The 15,019-nt window shown below is 39.1% G+C and overlaps 1 protein-coding gene across 6 annotated transcripts in view; it reads left to right on the top strand.

Moving 5' to 3' along the window:
• CNTN4 (contactin 4) overlaps window positions 1-15,019 on the top strand; it is a 962,626-nt gene that overhangs the window by 806,042 nt on the left and 141,565 nt on the right. For all 6 annotated transcript variants that reach the window (XM_082847221.1, XM_082847220.1, XM_082847222.1 and 3 more), the window contains one exon: window positions 13,595-13,745. In XM_082847221.1, the coding sequence (XP_082703347.1) occupies window positions 13,595-13,745 (151 nt within the window). The remainder of the gene's footprint in view (window positions 1-13,594; window positions 13,746-15,019) is intronic.

The following is a 15,019-nucleotide window of genomic DNA, read 5'->3' as shown; positions in this document are numbered from 1 at the left end:
TGAATTTTCCAGGCTATGCCCTGATGTTCTGCCCCTCCAGCTCCATTTTTCACCATGTGCCCCTTTCCTTCTGCTCTTCAGCAATGCTAAGCTTTCTGTGCTGCATGTTCACCACCCTCCCTTCCTCCACAGGTCACTTGGTCCACACTGTTTCCTCTGCCTAGAGTGCTTTTCTGTCTCCTCTTCATATATCATGCTACTGTTGCATTTTACATTTGCTTATGTGATTTTTCTGTCTTTTTCTCTAACTGTCCTATAACTTCCCCATGATGTCCTGGACCATATTTGGTTTAACTCATCATTTAATCCTCAGGACTTAATACAATGTTGAAGCACAAAGTATGTGCTCAATAAATAATGAATGAATGAATGTAAGGATGAACGACTGTACTAAGTGATGAAGGAGTTGAGAGACTGTTAAAAAATGAATTAATGAGTTAAATAAATCATTGAAAACACAAGTTAAGTGATTTAACAAACCTATGGACATTAAAAAAAACAAAACAAAACAAGGAAACAAGAACTCCAGGCCGTCAACTTGCATTTGTCTTGTAGAAAAATCTTGACTCTGACTTCAGAATTTATCTTAAATATCTAAGCAGCAGTTCTTCTTAGTGAGAACATAATAGAAAGATTATAAATAAGAGAAAGGCAGCACACAAAGGGAGCTGATTCCATAAGCCCTGATGATTTTCCCAGATTCAGAGACCTGACTTGCCCTTCTGTAAAGCACTCCTTGGTGCCTGGACTGTAGATCTGACGTGCATAAGTAGTTGCTGCCGAACTGAATGTCCTTCCACCCTCTGCAAGGTAAAAACGGATGGAAAAGCTTCCGTAATTGTTGTTCTCACCAAATTCTTTACTTGAACCAACATCCCATCAAAGACAAGAATTTGTGAGAGTTCACGAGGCTGCAGTCTTTCTCAGAGGGGCCTAGGAGAATTCTTTTCTCCCGGAGTCATCATCACCTTGACTTGGCCTGCTGTAAGGATGACCTAAACACACATATCTCCCACCCTATAAATATTGAGAACAGTAATTCCAGCTTCCTCCAAGACAAGTACAATGATCCCACCATGGCCAAATGGGCTCTGATTATTGGTAGTTAGAGCCGATTCTTGTGGAGCGCAGTTCACGAAGGTAGATTGCTTCGGATGTTCTGCAGAAAGAAGTGTGTTCTCTGTTAAACACTATGTCAGCTGGTTAGCAGAACAGCTAAAACTGAGGGTGTGTGGCCTAAGAAATGAATCACATAGTCCTGAAACCTTCTAAGTGAGTGCTGGCCAATTGCTAAGTCTGGGGACGCCGTGATAATTTTAAAAGATTTTGTAGGTCCCTTAGTTAAAATGAAAAAATTTGACAGTAACAGATGACTGGAAATCATGGGACATAGTCATGGGATAAAGATAGAGGATGACTAAAGTCCCAAAAGCAGAGCCCAAAGTGAGAAAGGCTGGTAAATGATTTTTATCAAGAACACGTACCCACAGCTGAAAATAACAGTATGTAGAGATGTGTATGTGTGTATACATCCATCTCTATATACCCATATCTATATCTATCTCTATATATGTATGTTATGATTTACATTTATATATCCCAAGATCCTCACCAGATCATTTCCCTTCCCCCTTCCCAGGGTTCAAGGCCTGTGAGGTGGTAATCACTGCTTCAACTCTTACATTCAGGGGTTTATTTCAAATCATTTCCAGTTGGAACTAATTCCAAATGAATTCTTGATCTGAGTCCTTTCTTAAGTCCCTTGAGATCAGCAAGCAAGATCAGTAAAGATAAGATAAAAATGCCTGAGAGGTTATTTAACGCCCGATTTCAACCTTGTTGAGTATGAGAAGGGTAAGGCATGTCAGTAAATGATACAGGCCAAGCAAGTGGTGAAAATAGTAAGTCTTCCAGAAATTCAGGAAAGAGTTTAGCTAATGGACTGGGCTAGTCAGGTGAGCTTTGAAAAATAATTTTTGTACAGGCAAAAAAAAAAAAGAAAAGAAAAGGACCAGGAATATTGCAGAATAGAGTGAGATGGCCTGAACAAAGGTTCAAAGTTATAAAACATCTGGATAGTTTCTCACCCATAGAGAATCCTGAATGTTTTTCAGAATTTTTTATTCAAATACATAAAGCGTACTGGCAAACTTTAAACTTGAAAGAGAAAGATGGAAAAATTAATTAACAGCCAATTTTAGAGGATCTTAAACAAGTTTAGAAGCTCCCTCTTTAATATCCCATTTTTCCTGCCCCCCCCCAAAAAAAATCATGCTAGTATATTCCAAGTGACTTGAAGGGCAGTTAAGTATTGAATGGGTGAATCCTAGAGTCCATCTGAAGTGAAGGAGGGAGAAGACATTTGACTATTTAAAAATAGACATAAATTAATATTGGTTAACTTGGGTAAGCTCTAATACGATTGTGTTTCACAAGTCACTTTGTTTCTTGTCGAATGGTAATAGTTTGACTCTTATGGATCAAATAACTGAGCAGTTATTACCTGTATTAGAATCTTAGAGAGGTTGAAATGAACAAAGAAACAAAATGAAAACAAGATACTTCAGTATGAGGAAGAAAAAATGGAGGTTGGTTCCAGCTATCGATCAAATTTCAGCATCCTCCAATGCTAGAGAGGAGATTCCCTTTTATGCTGGGTAATAGCTCTAAAGTCATGAATAAGAGATGGTTAGGAAGCATATATTTAATAGGCTTTTCCCTTGGTCTTGTTTTATGTGTTCTGTCTGGGTATTTCATGTATATGTAACGTATGTATAATTAATGGATTGAAACTGCTAAATAATTAACCTAGGTGCTGGGTGATTTACTCACCGGGTGGGTGAGTGCCATAGGGAGACTTTTACTTTGAGGTCAGTATATTAGAGTAGGCCTGGTTAGGAGTACATCAAATAGAAATGTCCTTGTTTGTGACTGACCTATTGCAATTGATAGTTTATTATTCCTCAAGGCAACTGTTCCCAGACTTTTTCTCCTGTGTTAGCCTAGGTCACGGATGAGATTCACTCGTGCGACATATGCCCGTGGGCATCCCTGGGGTGCTACACAATTCCCTGGGTCATACCATCATCGCATCTCTCTCTCCACTTATGAAGGCATGTTGGAGTTAGAGTGAATAGACTCTTATAATCTTGAGGAAATTTGAGTCTTTTATAAAAAATATAATTAAAAAAAACAAACTAGTATTTTATTGATTTAAAAGTAACTTTTCTAATGAAATATTTCTATTCATGTTTAATGTTTGTGTCTACTTAGGTAGATGATCATATTGGTTCTAGGGAATGCTGACTGAATTGCTAAACTTGAGATGTTCTGTGCTGCTCCGACAGAATACTAACGTCATTCTGTATATATCGTGTGGTAAAGAAAGAGGATGCCTAAGCCCTCAAAAGCAGAGGCAGGGATTCAGGTACCTATGAGTCACTGGAGGAGTGTCCTCCGGGAAAAACCTGGAAGAGAAAGCAAGCTAGGGAGGCGATGGAGGGCAGCTGAGCAGGGACATGGTCTCAGATGAAGTCTCGCCTATATCGCATCCTGGAGGGGGATGTCTAGAGTATAAACTGCATCTCAGAGCTATTCCCACCTTAGGCAAGGAGGCTGGCCTTTTAAAAAAATCTCCGTATCAGTTATTCATTGGACTGCCCTTTAGGTGGTGGTAGCAATGGCAGGGCAGATGGAGCAAAACCTCCCAGTCAATTTCCCAGAGAAGGGGTGACAGCTGGAGATGTTAGACAACCAATGCTCGCAGCAGCTGGGGCCAGAAAAAAGAGTCTGAGTGAGGGTACCAACAATTCTGTACAGAAGACAAGTGATTTGCTAGAGCAAGATGCTTGGGTACTGGGTCCAGTTTACCTGGGTCATAACCAGCAGTGTCACTAGAGTACCTTTGATTTTGAAATGGGATGAACTATCTCAAAGAGCAAGTGGGTGTCTTCACATTCAAGTGGTCTTGGATGTGACCTGAGTTTGCCAAGACTGTGTAAGGGATAGAAGTAGCTTCACCCTGAGGAGTTTCCGTCTGATGGTTCAGGACCGTGGGGATTCTCCTGGCCCATGTGGTGGAGAACATCAGATCCTGGCAGGACATTCCAATGCCATTAAGGAACTGATGGTCCAATTAAAGTGAGGTGCAGGCTTGAGCAATTATCTGGTTAATTTGGCATTTGTCCAAATGATTGGCTCACAAATTAGAAAAACATTAAGGCTAAACTGAAAGTTATTTCACAGGGACTTCCACAAGGGCTCATCTGCATCTGATTTCTCAACTGCCTCGTTGAGCCAGATTACAAAATAATCAAATATACTGATTTGCATCCAATGCTGAGTGGGATCAGCATCCAATGAGAGGACGGACGCCTTTCTTACCCAAATGTCATCTAGGCAGGAGCTTTGCATAACGCGTCCTGAAAAGGGGAAGCTATGCACTTGGATCTCAAATGCAAATTTGGTATCTTTTAACAAGTTGCTAAGCCTACATTTATCAGTAAAATGAGGGTGCTACTCCTCATTGCCAAAACTAAAAGAGATCACATGTGAAAACTTCTTGCAAATCGAAAAGTGTAGCAATATAGTAAGATGTGTTTTGTTTGTTTTTAACTAGTATCCATACCAAAAGCTTATAATGTAGACAGCTGCACAATCACCAGAAAACCCCATGGCAGTGGTTCTCAAATTGTGCTGCATATGACAGTCATCTGGGGAGTTCTTTAAGAGCCCAATACTCTACCATCCTCCCTACCAACTAATTCAATCCCTGGGCCTGGGACCCTGGGACCCTTTATTCCTTAAAGCCGCCCGCCCAGGTGTGATTCCAATGGACAGCACAGTTTGGGAACTTACTGCTGTAATCGATTAGATCAGAAGGTAATTAAGTTTTCCCATGGTATTGATTCTCAAACTTTACCACGCCATCAGAATCACTTGGAGGACTTGTTAAAACACAGATTGCTGAGCGCTGCCTCCAGAGTTTCTGACACAGTAGTTCTGGGGTGGTGCCTGAGGATGTGTATTTCTAACAAGTTCCCAGGTGATGCGGATGCTGCCGGTCCACACTGCACTTGGGAAACCATGATCCTAAAATAGGAAATCTAGCCTGAACAGAGGGTTTTTTGTTGTTGTTGTCTGTTTGTTTAAGTTGAATATGGTCTACCTGGCAAACCTTCTGATTTAAATCAGGACTCTGAAACTGAAGTCCTTCTGCAGAAGAGAAATATCAAGCATCAGAGCTTCCAACCATGTCTTAAATGCCCCATTTTACCAAGATGGTGAGTTAGAATTAGGCCCACAGAGTGACTTTGGGTGCCATGTGAGGATTATACTTAGATGTTCTTGGCGTCTCCCTTCGGTGGCTTAAAGCCAACTGAAGGGAGACTTTGAAATCTGAAGGATAAATATTATGACAGTTCCTTATGTCATTTCCCCAAAAGAAATGCCTTCAGTGAGTTAGAGTTTAAAATATAACTCAGGAATGCAGCCCGAGGCATCACTGAGTCTTAATCCCATGTACTGTTGGCCCACTGTATCTGCAAATTCAGTGTTGTTGGATTCAACCAACTGTAGATTTCGGAAGCGATGGATACTGAGGGCCGGATGTACCTATCCTTCCACCGAAGTCTGAGTTTTCTGTAAAAGTGCTATGAAGGCATTATCCATTCCAAAGTCCTTAGTCCTTTCCATAAAGGGCTTTCCAATAAATTGTTAAGGTGTAGAATCAGGAGGAAAGTTTGTCTTCTAAAAAATTATATGGTTTGGTTTGGTTTGGTTTTTTGTTTTTGTTTGTTTTTTATTAGTTAGAAAGAAATATATTCTTTTTCCCTCTGCCTGTCACGTTGACTTGTCTGTTTTGGCTTCCGAGTAGCTCACTTTATTGTACTAAGTCTAGTAAGATAGTTTCCTACCTTTCCTATATTTGACATCAGCCACATTTTAAATGTATTTATTACTTTATGTCTTTTATCATTATCTGCTGCAAGTCTCTGTGAATTACTGAATAAATAAATAAATGAAATATCTTTTCTCTCCACTACTTTCTGGCAGCAAATTGATTCTCTTTTAGCAGCCTGACCCAGGGAGTGTTAGAATTGGTGTTCACAAAGATTTAGCAGTGAGTTTCCAACCTTGATGCATTTTTAAACTACTTGGGGGTCTTGTTAAATTCAAATTCTGCTTTCAGATCTGGGGTGGGCCTGAGAGTCTGCATTTTTAACAAGCTCCCAGGTGATCACCAATGCTTCTGCTCTGAGGATCACTGTTTTAGTGGCAAAAATAGTAAAATTTAAATTCTCAGGTCCCCTTTCATGGTGGGTAGAGTTGAGGAGGACCTCCAAGTGATTCTTATGATCAGTTAAATTTAGGTGCCCCATCTAAGGTCTGCTCTATAGAACGCTTTGTTATCCAATCTTAAGCCATCCCAGCGGAGTAGCTAACTTGTAAAAGCAAGTAGGAGTTGGAGGGAGGAATAATGATTTGTTGGTATAACCACTCTACTTCCAATTAATCCATGCTTCCATGATTGAACCTAGTATTGACAAAAGCTCTATTAATCACGTGAGACAATTTCTTCTAGAAACAGAGCGTTTGTACCAACAACATTCCAGCTTTTTTTTCCCCAACATGAACAGACATTGGCTCTTCTAGGCTCCTGAAGAAATTCATTTGTACTTAGTATGAGGCACGTTGCTTTTAATAAAGCCTTTTGAATGTGGTTGAGAATAAGCATAGTGCAGAGGCAAAAAAAAAAAAAAAAGCAACAAACAAAAAAACAAAGCAAAAAACTCCTTCAGTTAAGTGCCTTATTGAAGGAACATGATAAGCAAGAGATCAGTCACTGCTGGGCTGTATAAACATCACTTGTCCACATTGCAGTATGTTTCTCTTGAGCCCGCATGTCTAGGTCAGGGCACATGTAGCTGAAGCCCTTAAAACTCCTGTGTTATTGTCACTCACGAAGTGTCAGGATACAGATTCTTTAAACAGAGTGAACCAATCAAAGGAATTGGAAGGGAACTGAAGTTCCCATCTTCTCACCACTGGGTTGTCTGGGAGAACCCGGGAGGAAAGGGGAGACAGTCGTGTGTTGCCTCAGAGAAAGGCCCAAATCTGGGGAAAGCTGAACTCCCAGGGCCCACTTGCCCTGTACCCTTCTCCTAAGTATGTGCTTTAGGGAAGCAGGGAAAGGATATTATGTGCCGGAGCTAGTTCATATTGGCAGGAGCTGAGTTGGTATATCCTTCTCAGTTCAGCGTTCAATGACTTCTTGTTGGTAGCCTGAACTCGGCCCTAATGGGAGTATTTAGACCACAGAAATTGGCAAGCACCGAAAACCAAATTCTTTGGTGTTTTGTTTTGCTTGGAGAGCCAGTTGTTAAACATCTACCATCACACCAGTACACGTGGTGTGAGAATACAGCCAGCACTCTGCATCCGCCAGTTATGGGGAGCTGGCTGTATTCCTTGCACTATGCTACTCAAATGAGGGACTATAGTATCTGTGGATTTTGGTACCTTCAGGGTCCTGGAGCCAATCTCCCTGTGGATAGCAGATGCCAAGGGACAACCGTATCAACAGCCCAGATTGTTTCTTGGGTAATTCTGCTTCATTTGACTGATGTCCAGAGAGGACAGAGTGTCCTGTACACAAGCCAGGAAGTTCAAGAAGCCATTTACAACCCCACTTGGATAAAAGAAAGGGCTGTGATATCCAGCCAAAGCATCATGAGAAGGGAATTTCCTGTTTGGAACTTAATTCCTGAGTTTTCTCCTACAACACACATTAATTCAGCACATACTGATCGAACATCTACCTCGTACCAAGGACTGTGCTAAGTCCAAGATCCATAATTCATAGTCTCTGCCTTCAAGGAACCGATGAGCTAATAATTGCTAATTGCAAGTACTACCGTTTCTTAACCACTGGAATTCCAGAATTCTCACTGTCTAATTACCCTCTTCTGTTAAGTGAACAAATAGAGGCTTCCCTGCTGGTGCAGTGGTTAAGAATCCGCCTGCCAATGCAGGGGACACAGGTTCATGGCCTGGTCTGGGAGGATCCCACATGCTGCGGAGCAACTAAGCCCGCGCGTCACAACTACTGAGCCCACGTGCCTAGAGCCCGTGCTCCGCAACAAGAGAAGCCACCGCAATGAGAAGCCTGCGCACCACAATGAAGAGTAGCCCCTGCTCACCGCAACTGGAGAAAAAAAGCCCGTGTGCGGCAACAGACCCAACACAGCCAAAAAAATTTTTTTAAAAATAAATAAAATTCAACAAAGATTTCGATCTCATGACAAAGTTACTCGTAATCAAATGTGACATTGTACTGCCATACACTACTTGTTTAACCAAGGACACAGATATGTGTGAGTGTTTAGGACACTGTGCCAAGTGTAATGGAATGTCACTAACTTGGACTGATATAGCAAGGTCAAGTGCTTCCAGATATTTAAAAACACATACTGTCTTATGATCGTCATACAGATAGGGTAGCTCAAGGGAGGTTAATAGGGGTTTAGCAGCTAAAGCTTTTAAAACATGTAAGAATGATTTTCAATCAACATGTTAATTATTGTATAAGAAATGACGTTCTAAAATGGCTTTAAAATCTTTTTCTTTGAATAAGAAAGATTCCACCTATGTCTACACAATTGATTTTTGGCTTTCAAACCTTTATAAAAAGAAAAAAGGGCTAATCTGCATCCTACTTGTTGACAGAGAAAGTGTTGAAAGATCCTGAAATGGTTCCTGTGCTTAAAAGCATTTGTCAGTTATCACAGTGCCTGAAATGCCAACAGTAAAGATGAATTTCTCGTCCGTACCAGGATGGGTAAGATATAAGATATGACTACTCAGCAATAGAAAGGAACTCACCTAGCAACCTGGGTGGATCTCAAGAGCATTATGCTGACTGAAAAAAAGAAATCCCATAAGATCATATAATGTATGATTTTATATATACATATATATATATATTTTTTTCTCAAAACTATAGAGTTGCAGAACAGATTGGTAGATTCTAGGCATAGGGAGGACAGACAGGAGGGTGTTGGATGTGCCTCTAAAAGGGTAGCCTGAGAGAGATCTTTGTGGTGATGGAAGCGTTCTGTATCTTTATTTCAGTGAAAGGTACAAACATCGAAGTATTTCATAAAATAACATAGAACTCTACACCCTGTGCCCATGATCAGTTTTCTTGTTTTGATGTTGTACTATGCTCACATAAGCTGTAACCACTGAGAGAAACTCAGTGAAGGATACACAGGACCTCTCTGTACTATCTTTGCAACTTCCTATGAATCTATAATTATTTCAAAATAAAAAGGTTTTTTTTTTTCTGTTTTCAAACAAAACTATATTTCTTTAAGCTTTTCAGCTTAAAATGCTCTAAAAATGGTGGTGGTGATAGTAGTAATAGCAGAGGGGAAGAGTTGGTATAAAGGACTTACTCTGGGAAAATATTGAACTAAGTACTTTATGTACAGTACATGTATTTTATTTAATCTGCAAAGCAACCTTGTGACTGTAAATGTTATGTGTTTGGTTTTATAATAACTTTCCCAAAAGAGCAGGAGCCCATAAACAAGAGGTACCATGGTAGGAGGAGCCCTGGGGAAACGGGACGTTCAGTGAATGAGACCAAAACCAGCAGGGCAGACTATTAGAGACTTAGAAGGAACACATTATGTTGATGTTAGAACAGAAAACTCTTACTTCAGCATTTCTTGACAGTCTTGTGAATATCATCCCAAGTCAGAGAGGCTGATTTTGCATCAGCCATTCTGAAATGATGGACCAGAAAGAAGAATATTTCCAGTATGGCCAGCTTTCTAGTTACCTACCCAGCAACCAGGAGAGGTTTGGGGTTTTAGTATCTGATACCAGCACTATCTCTTCAGTGGTGGAAATACTTGAATGAATATATGTACTCTGGGTTTATTTTTATGGAGTGATGAGGTAATAAAGATAATAAATAAAATTTAAAATAATATGAAATTCTGAACTTCTAAAAGAGCCATCCTTAATAGTCTCCATCAGCTGGCAGTGTTCCCAGTGTTGTGTCTACAGACTATGATAGAACAGGCACACATAATTATCCTTTCCCCTTCAATAATAGAGTAACACATCACACCCATCTATTTCCCAGATGGGACTGCCACTGCACATCCCATTAAGGAGTTATCATTCTTACTATCTCTCTTGAGAAATGATCCTAAGGCACAACTTCAGTTTTCAAGGGTTCTGTTGGCCACTTAAAATACCCTTGACATGTGACCAAGAGCCATTTAATTAAGTAAAAACAAACAGTTGAGAATTGCACAGAAGGCTTCTCTCAGCCGGATGATGCTTCTCCTAGGTAATGTAATGTTAATGAATTAAAGATCATTGATAAATAATAAAAAGTTGATTTCCCACAGGGAAGAGGTGGCTTATTCCAACACTGGGTGAGCAGTGCCCCCTAGTCGTCCGTGTAAAAAATAATTGTCCTCGAAGTGTATTAGATTTAGCAAAAGAGGATCTCCCAGGATTGGTGCTACTCTCAGACTCAAGTGGGTAATTGGACAATTGGTTTTATCTTTTCTGAACTACTAGGAACCCACTGAAATCTCACCTTCAAAGTGCACTCACTTTTTCCAGTGCCAGCAAAGGTTGGATTCTAACAGTGCCCTACTGGGACCTTACCAATAACTTAAAACCTGATTCTCTGTGAATGTCAAATTAACAGGGTCCTTTTACTTTGCCTTCAAGCTCTCCTCTCCTGATTACTAACTCTCCTGGTTAGTAATCAGAATAAATATAAGGTACAGACATGAAAGAGTGTCATCCCACAAGCTTTAGGGTATCTCAAGTGTGAAAGATGGTCACAAAATGGCAGAGTATTAAGACACCATTAACGGATCAAGTACTCAAAAACAGATGAAGGTCTAACAATTTTGCCCTAGGAAGCATTGCAGCTTATGGTGGCAACTGATAGATTTGCAGAGTTTGGTAACACTAGAAATAAATTAAGCAAACGAAGTAGACAAAGAGAAAAGATTTAAATTTATAATTCCATTTTTATTAGTGAAAGACATTCAAAGGCAGTCTTATCTCTAGGATATCCAAAAGATAATATGCACATACATAGTACAGTACAAATTCTTTTGACACTGGAATGTGTGTTTTCTGCCTTCTGTGTGGCTGATATCATGCTATTTCAAAGCGTAAACGCAATACATAGTTTTTTGACAAATACACCCATGTGTTGTGCATGGTTTGATTTATGTAACTCATTTCAAATGCAACTTCAGAATTCCTGTTGAACAGATGAATAATGTCTGCCTAAAGTGATAAAAATGTGTGTAGAAAGATATAGTTTTAAGAAGGGATTTTTGTATGTTACAGATTTGTACCTCTATTTCACACAATACCCTTTTTAAAAATGTTCTAGAAACTTGATTTTCTTTTTTTTTTACATTAATGTGTCAGTTCAGGTGTTTCCATAAGATGGGAGGGAGTCTATTCTGCTACAAGAACCTTTCTGCGGGACTTCCCTGGCGATCCAGTGGTTAAGACTCTGTGCTTCCACTGCAGGGGGCACAGATTCCATCCCTGGTCGGGGAACTAAGATCCCACATGCCATGCGGTGAGGCCAAAAAGAAAAAAAAAAAGTAACTTTTATGTGTTGAAAATTAGCATGTGGGGGAGTGGCAAATGAGGTCAGTATAGCATATGCTGGCTTTGTGTATGTCACTAGTTCCAGCAACCGAGAACAAGGCCCACTAACTCAGGTCAACACAGCTAGCCAAGGCAGAAAGCACATTGACTGTGACTCCCATTCAGCCCACATTTTCCTCTTGACTGAGTTTGGTCACGTACTCTAACATAGCGATGTTCAGAGCGTGGTTCTCTTCTGCACTTTGTACTTGTTTTATACTTTACCAATCTCAACTCTTCTCTCTTCCAGCTCCCTTGTTTCATCAAGCTGTCTTCATACACACACACACACACACACACACACACACACACACACTGAAGTCCTGTATTTTTTGTAGTATTTATCTATTAGGGATTTAATCTGTCTTTTCAGTCATGCTAACATATTTACTAGAATGATTATTGTTTTTGTTAGTATTCCTGTTACATAAATATTGAGTATGTCTGTCCTGACCTTATCTTTTTCAGAACCCTATAATTTTTATTATGTGATTTTGCAGATCATACAAGGAATGCATCTATCTAATTATAGCAAAAACATTTGTACTTGCACTCTACTTATTAATTTCATTTATCATTATGGAATTACTCTTTGAATTATAGATTCCCCTCATGAATCCAAGGAGCACAGATTGAAGTATCAATTGCCTGCTAGATTCATTTATTTACTTTAATCTTCACGTAGTAAAACCAGCCCCATGTGTACATTGCATCACCCCAGTAAAAAGTAACCTTTCCATCTTTCTTTCTTTCTAGACACTGAAAGTGTTTCCATGACAAAAGCACTTAATAAAGGTTTACCTTGCTTCTGCTGAAGCCTGCTTTTATTTTTTTTAATCACCAGCTTACAGTTTGGGTACGTTTAAAAAAACTGACCCCTGTCCTCCCCACCTACATACATACACACTCACTACCTGTCCTCTTTCAACTAATTTGTGCTTAGCATTTAAATTTCACATTCAGCATGGTACGAAATCTTAAATTCCATCAGGTCAAATGTCAGTGAGTTAGGGATTTTAAATATGATAAAATTAAGATTCCAGGAGATGAATCTGTGCTCACAACATATCCTAAAACATGTTAATTCAACTAATGCAGAAGAAAATAGAGATTTTTCAGAAAGGCCCCTTCTATATTTCTGTAAGGATACAGATGTATATCTTTTGTTTTAGGAAAGAAAGAATTATTTAATGTTATATCCCCATAACTACATATTTGGTGTCAACAAGAATGAATTTTTAGAATACTGGTAGTGAGGATAGAATCGAGTTTTGTAAGAGTAAGTCACAATTTATCCAGCAAGAACCAAGCACTGCATTGGGCAGTAGTATTGGAAAGCTGAACAAAGTCGTTGATTTTAAGGAGAAGCTTTACAGATGGTGATGCCTTAGACATTTCAGCACATCTTCTGATGGAGACATGCACAGAGTGCTATGGAAAAGAGCAGAGGTGGTAACTATCAATGAAGGGAAGGTTTAGTCTACACAATCAGAAAAATACCTTATGGGTTTTTGTTTCGTCTCGCCTTTTTGCTTCCCTGAAATTTTTAAATTTATCTTCATTTGAACATGGAATATTTTTTTTTAAAGAATCACTCAGTAAGGTGATAGAATGTTCTATATTTTGATCTTCACGTTGGAGTATACCAAATGCATCAAGCTGTGTGCACTTACATCTGGTATATTTTACCATATACAAATTACAGCTCAACTTTTCATAATCTATCAAAACATCCAGTGCTACTCCCTTTACTTCAGAAAAAAATGTAGCATCCTCCCTTTGATGCCCAAGACAGCAATAAGTCCATTAGAGAAAGAAAAAAGCTATAAAGAATGATCTAGTGGGTTTTTTCTTCCAAAATAATTAATTATTCTATATTCTCTTCCAGCTGTGGGCCCAGATTTTTCAAGAACCCTCTTAAAAAGAGTAACGCTTGTCAAAGTGGGAGGTGAAGTTGTCATTGAGTGTAAGCCGAAAGCCTCTCCGAAACCTGTCTACACCTGGAAGAAAGGAAGAGACGTATTAAGAGAAAATGAAAGGTATTATCTTGAAGTAATTTTAATATTTGATTAACCTGCAATAATTTATAGGTCTGTTATTAATAGTCCTAGAGGGAAGAATTTACTCTCTGCTCTTCGTGAATTAACTGTTAATCAAAGAACTGAAGCTTTGGAAAAGGGTGGTAAATTAGTTGGTCTTTATAATCCTTCTTGATATTAAGATTCTAGAATCTTCCTGCACAGAGAGGTCACCTGATCCCTCTTGAAGGCTGTTGGAGCTGCCCAAAGATGAGCAACTAGAAATAATCTTTCTTAATTTTAGCCTAAAATTTATTTGTAGGTTTGCCCACTTTTCTCCATCCTACCTCCTTTTCGTATAAACGAGTAAATCCAGTTCTTCTTTGCGATGACAACCCCTTCAGATAGTTGGCAGTGGCTAGTATATCTCTTGTTAGTCTCTCCTTTTTTGGAGCTAAATGTCTCTAATTCCAAAACTCATTCTCAAATAGGATGGTTTTGATCATTTTAATCACGTCTTTGTGAAACAGAGTTCCAAAAAGAAACTTGTTTTGAAGAGTTTTTTTTTTTTTCTTTCTGATATCTAAACTCGTCACCCGTGTTTCCTATTGTAAGGGAATTACGTTTAGAAGCCATGTTGTTTATACAGTGTAATTACAGGGGTTGTTGGGGTTTTAGGTCACATTGTGACAGATGGCAGGTATCTCTTAAGACCTTTTCTTGGCCATCACCTCCATAAAATATATCCCCCACCCCTTTCCGTAATCTACTCAATCTGTTGGAAAATGATAATTGCACATGAGTCCATGTCCCACATCAGATCACATATACCAGCTCTATACATAACGATTTTCATGGATGCTAAAGGTCAAGTACTCAAAGATGCAATTGGGGAAGGCTGTAAAAATGTGTATGTATCAACTTTATACCTGTACACCTTTGGATTTGCATATGCAAAGTAAATCATTGCACTGATGATATTGTCCTTATTAATGATTTTTGCCAACAAACCTGATATGGTTTATAGATGGTGTATTCACATATATTAAATCTGTAATATACATCTCTCTCTGATTTCTATCATATCAAGAAAGCAGTATAGTTTACAAATTATTGGCATGGCATTTAAATCTGGAGCCAAAGTTGGAACTTGAGAGCACAGTTTCTTATTTTATGTACCACATGTATTGCTTAGATTAAGGCTGAATTTTTAAAGTTTTAATATAACCATGATATGAAGAAAACAGTTTTTTTAATAACATGAATAAGAGACAGACATGTCAAAAACCGTGAAT

This window comes from Leucopleurus acutus (genome assembly GCF_964270905.1).
Source record: "Leucopleurus acutus genome assembly, chromosome: 10".
In the NCBI taxonomy this organism is placed as follows: domain Eukaryota; kingdom Metazoa; phylum Chordata; class Mammalia; order Artiodactyla; family Delphinidae; genus Leucopleurus; species Leucopleurus acutus.
This window is presented reverse-complemented; position numbering and strand designations above follow the sequence as displayed.